At 43.7% G+C, this 4,954-nt stretch overlaps 1 protein-coding gene across 1 annotated transcript; it reads right to left on the bottom strand.

Moving 5' to 3' along the window:
- Positions 1-862: 862 nt before the first annotated feature.
- On the bottom strand, positions 863-2,556 carry LOC147901779 (UDP-glycosyltransferase 85A7-like). Its single transcript, XM_087375248.1, has 2 exons — positions 2,069-2,556; positions 863-1,907 (listed from the first exon to the last, which is right to left on the bottom strand). The coding sequence occupies exons 1-2, from the start codon at positions 2,547-2,549 to the stop codon at positions 952-954; spliced, it is 1,437 nt and encodes a 478-aa protein (XP_087231374.1). The 5' UTR covers positions 2,550-2,556; the 3' UTR covers positions 863-951.
- Between the last annotated feature and the right edge of the window lie 2,398 nt (positions 2,557-4,954).

Below are 4,954 nucleotides of genomic sequence, written 5' to 3'. Positions count from 1 at the left end.
TGAAGTTGAGTGGAGAAGATATGCTCCAAAAAAAAGTCCAAACCAGGAGAGAAAGTTCAAAAATTTTGAATAGTGTGTTAAGAGGTTAGGATTTAATGAATTTCCTATAGAATATGCCTTCCTATTCTATAATTAGCCATGACGCATCATATTGCATACATTCAAACTATTCATAATATTATTCGTCATTTTTTACGTTTCAATGTCCACGTGATGACATGTATACTTTAAATTTAGAAAGTTGCATGTTGTTCAAAATAACCGTTATTTTCTAGTTTAATGTCCCCATCCATATTAAACTAGAGGGACCCTTTACCTTGAGATGACCCATGATTGAACATGTTCTTGCAAACCACCATTAAACCTTTTAAAATCCAAACATCAAGCCATTTTTGTTATGAGTATTTACACATAGCTTACCTCCACAAATATTGATAAAGTTTGTGCTTACAACCTCTTACAAAGTGCTTTTGAATCTCTCTCTCTCTCTCTCTCTCTCTCTCTCTCTCTCTCTATGTCTCTCTTGTTGCTGAAAAGAGATAACACATTTTCTAAAAAAATAATGCATCGAGCGAAGTATCGTTTAGCCTTGACCAAGCATCGTGTAGCATTAAGCTGTGCAAAACACCACATGAAAGGCTCAAATCTCTCTCTCTCTCTCTCCCCTTGCCGAAAAGGAAGAGGTACACATTTTCTTATAAAATTAATGCACCGAGCAAAGTATCATTTAGCTTTGACTAGGCTTCGTGTAGCATTAAGCTGTGCACACCACATGAAAGGCTGGGATGTGCACGTGGCACGAGGACTCATTGTCATAGAACATAATGGGAATCCAATAAGCTTATATATAAATGAATAGGGAGTAGCTTATACATATGAAGAAAGAGTTTCAAACCCTCTAAAATGCTTGTGTTTCTTAGAACAATTCCACAGAGTGACGTTGAGAACGCGCTAAAGAGGAGGCTCCTGAGCCTTTTGGAAGAGATCATGAACAAGAGTTTGAAGGTGACCCTCTAACCTCTCACTAGCCTTTCTCGATGCATCTCTAAGTTTGGCTACCCTTGCCTTCATCTCCTCTGCAGCCTGCCCTTCCATCAGCTCTCGCACTGCTCTCTCTACCTCCCTTCTGTTTGTCTTGTTTTCCCCGTCCCTCCCGAGCTCCAGTCCTATCTTCCATTCATTGGCTATCATCCAACAGTTTGTTACCTGGTCCAATGACTCCGGCCATCCCAACATCGGTACCCCCATGCTTATGCTTTCCAACGTAGAATTCCACCCACAGTGCGAGAAGAATCCTGACACCGCTGGATGTGCCAGTACCGAAGCTTGCGGCGCCCAGCTGATAACCTTCCCTTGATTCGTTGTCTGTTGCAGAAATCCTTCCGGTAACGCTCCTGACGCATCTGCAACATCGGTTTCGAGGCGGACGACTGAACCTGGTCTAATCGCCCAAAGAAAACGTTGCTCGCTAGCTCTGAGGCCGAAAGCGATCTCTTGGACTTGTTCAATCGACTGTTTCATGATACTCCCGAAGGAAATGTATAGAACTGATGAGTTGGGTTGCATGTCTAACCACTCTGCACAATCATCTTCTTTCCACAGACTCGTCCCAACTTTAATGTTTGGAGAAATATCTTCCTGAAGAACAGCCGATGGTAACAAGGGACCCATCGCCTTGAATTTTGGTAGAGCTTTGCAAGCCCCAGGTTCCAGCTCTTCAGAAGAGTTTATAATCACACAGAAAGCTTCGTCGATATTCCCTAACTGTTCGTCGATCCAATTTTTAAGCCATAGCAGTCCAGGAATACCATAGGGAGTTTCAAAGGGGAGATAAGCAGGATGAACCGGTGAGACGCCCGGAATACAAGTGACAAGATCCATCGGCATTTTTGGTCCGAAAGCCTTCACTGCACCGGCAATGGATTGAGCAGCAGGGGTAAGAACTCAGACACAAATGTACTCTTTGCTTACTCTAGAAGACCTTGGAGTGCAAATGGCCGGACCTGAACTCTTTGCTTACTCTAGAAGACCTTTTAGCGCAAATGGAACCTGAAGGGTGATCTCATACCTGTGCCTTCGAAAGGGTTGAAGCCATTCGAGGTCATCTCGCCGGCATGATAATAAATCGTGAAAACTGTAGCAGACTGTGGCCAAAACAGGACTCGAGGGACCTTGAGCTTGTTGGTCACTTCTCGCAGTCTAGACATGAAGCAATCGCCGATGACGCAAGTAATGGGGGGAGATTCACGGAGAAGTCGCTGGAGCACGTCCTCAAGCGCTCCTCCAATCTTTTCGATAGCTGGTCCGAGGTAACCGGCGGCAATATCTCGGTTGCGGTGAGGAGGCAAGCCATCGGGAAATCCGACTAAGCGAATATCGGGTAAGAGATCAGGACGTTGTGAGAGAAGGGCGACGTGGTGATCAATGAGGATGAGAGTAACATGAACTCCACGAGAGACCAATTTCTTGGCGAGGATGATGAAGGGGTTGATGTGGCCTTGAGCGGGATACGGGAGGAGGACTGCGTGAGGTTTGGCAAGGGAAGCCATGGATGGAAGAAGGTGATGAAGACCCTTGACGAGAACGCCTCTTTAGCATATGGTGTGTCCGAAATTCTCGGAAGGCATGACTTTTCATCTGTCTATCTTTAAGGAGAGGTTTTCGACGTGGCGTAATTCTGGAGGTTTGGAAAGAGGCGGAGGGACGTTCGCGATACGTTCGGAGAGCTTGGCGGACGTTCGGAGGAGAGAACGTGCGAGACAAGGACACGTGGTGCGGGGAGGTGCATAGATGACACATGGCAGCGCGACACGTAGGCACTGAGAAAAGGCGAACTCGAGCAGAGGCGGACCGACAGATGGCGACGCGTGAACTGGCAGACCAGAGTCACCGGCAGAGTACAGGTGCAGACTCCAGAGTGCGGAACTGCCAGAGGTGCAGAGCAGAGCACCCAACAGAGTAACTGCAAGAGGCGCGGAACTGCCAGAGGTGCGGAGCACTCAGCAGAGTAACTGCAAGACGTGTAGAGCAAAGTCAGAGGTCTACGCGGGGCTTCCACGTGGCGCACGGGGTCGCAGATAATTGACATGTGGCGATGGTGGCAGGCACACTTCACATACAACGACACGTGATGCGAAAAGACACGTGGCACATTGAACGGGTAATAGACATGACACGTGGAGCATGCGAGACGGGGCTAGGAGAAGAGGAGAGAGAGAGAGAGAGAGAGACAGAGAGAGACTACCACGTGGCAATGTATATATACAGCTTTATATCTACATATATAGATATATTTATATGTCTATATAAATATAAATATATAAATATAAATAAATTATATATATATAGCTTTATAAATTTACATTATATATATATATATATATAGAGAGAGAGAGAGAGAGATGACATTGAGGAAGATACATCATTTGAATTTCTAAGATCATATGTGAAGATGGAAATTGACATACTTGAGTAGAGTTATATTCCCCGTAATGCAATACAAAGATAAGGAAGACTTAGCTCCGCTTCATAGCTCCACTCTTCGTACACCACACATATCTATCTCCCACTCTTTGTATAGACACACACACACACATGTGCATATGTGTAGACAAACCATGACGTGTATGAACACATATATATGTGTAGACTTAGACATGTACACTCACACGAGCATACATACACTTGAGCATGTGCACATATGTGATAATATACAAATGTATGTAAGTGGTTTCCATACATACATACACACACACACATAATTTTTATCCTCAAAGTAGGACAAATGCATTGATATACACCAATCTAATAAATATGTCTTAAAATTTTAGAGTTCTATTAAACATTTTTTACTTTTTAGAGTTATGATTGAGAGGGATTGAGTGTTGTTTTGTGATACAGAGCGAGCGAGAGAGAGAGAGAGAGATGCCATCGAGGAAGATACATCATTTGAGTTTCTAAGATCATATGTGAAGATTGAGATTAACATACTTGAGTAGAGTTATATTCACCCCAATGTAATCAAAAGATAAGGAAGAGTTAGCTCCACTCTTTGTACACCACACACACATCTCTATCTCCCACTCTTTATATAGACACACACACATGTGCATATGTGCAAACAAACCATGACATGTATGCAGCACACCTAAGTAAACACACATATATATGTGTAGACTCCTCCAAAAGAAGGGTTAGGGGAGAGAGTAGACTAACTAGCAACGCCATTGATCTTGACGATGATGTATTGAGGGGAGAAGAGGAGAGGAATGGAGGAAGGGATCAAGTTCATGGTCAGTCCATGGAGAGGGTAGAGGAGGATATGGGTGAGATTGCCCCAAAGTCATTACCATTCTTGCTCCTCCAACTACTACTATAGCTAGCTGCATCATTATGTTGCTATTGCTGGTGCCTCTTCTAGCTACTGCTATGGGGGATGGAGCTATGGCAATGTAGTGGGAGAGATTGAGATTGTGGTGGCCATTGCAAGCTATAGGGATGCCAATTGTGGGGTGTGATTTGTAGTAATGGTGATAGAGATTTACAAATATGGAATTTAGAGAGGGAAATGGGAATTGCAAAGGTAGAAAGGAAGAAGGAGCTATGGCAATGGCAATGGTGGAAAGGCATAGAAGAAGAAGGGAAGGGAGCTATTGTGATGCAATAGCTTGCAATAAAAAGGAGAACCCCTAATCAGCTTTGAGAAAGAATTCATAACAATGAGGATGAATATGTACAGATATTCCGAAGGTGAACTCGGCCACATATCCACGCTGCAAGTTTCTCTAACAAGATTCTCAAACAAAGAAGTCAATTTGGATGTGTGAACATCAAGATTTAGGGGCTTATAGCAAAAAATATATAGAAAGCGGCAGGGGTGGTTTCTCCTATTCTAGCAAAGAATAAATAGAAGAAGAGTAGGAGGAAGTAGATGGTATAAACATAAGAGCATGGA

The sequence above is a fragment of the Dipteris shenzhenensis genome, chromosome 5, assembly GCF_047967505.1.
Source record: "Dipteris shenzhenensis isolate YYH24624 ecotype China chromosome 5, Dip_SZ_1.0, whole genome shotgun sequence".
Lineage (NCBI taxonomy): Eukaryota > Viridiplantae > Streptophyta > Polypodiopsida > Gleicheniales > Dipteridaceae > Dipteris > Dipteris shenzhenensis.
This window is presented reverse-complemented; position numbering and strand designations above follow the sequence as displayed.

Coding starts and splice junctions, on each gene's coding strand:
- LOC147901779 (XM_087375248.1), bottom strand. CDS start 2,549: ATGGCTTCCCTTGCCAAACCTCACGCAGTCCTCCTCCCGTATCCCGCT. Junction 1,908..2,068: donor CAACCCTTTCGAAGGCACAG/GTATGAGATCAC, acceptor TTGCCGGTGCAG/TGAAGGCTTTCGGACCAAAA.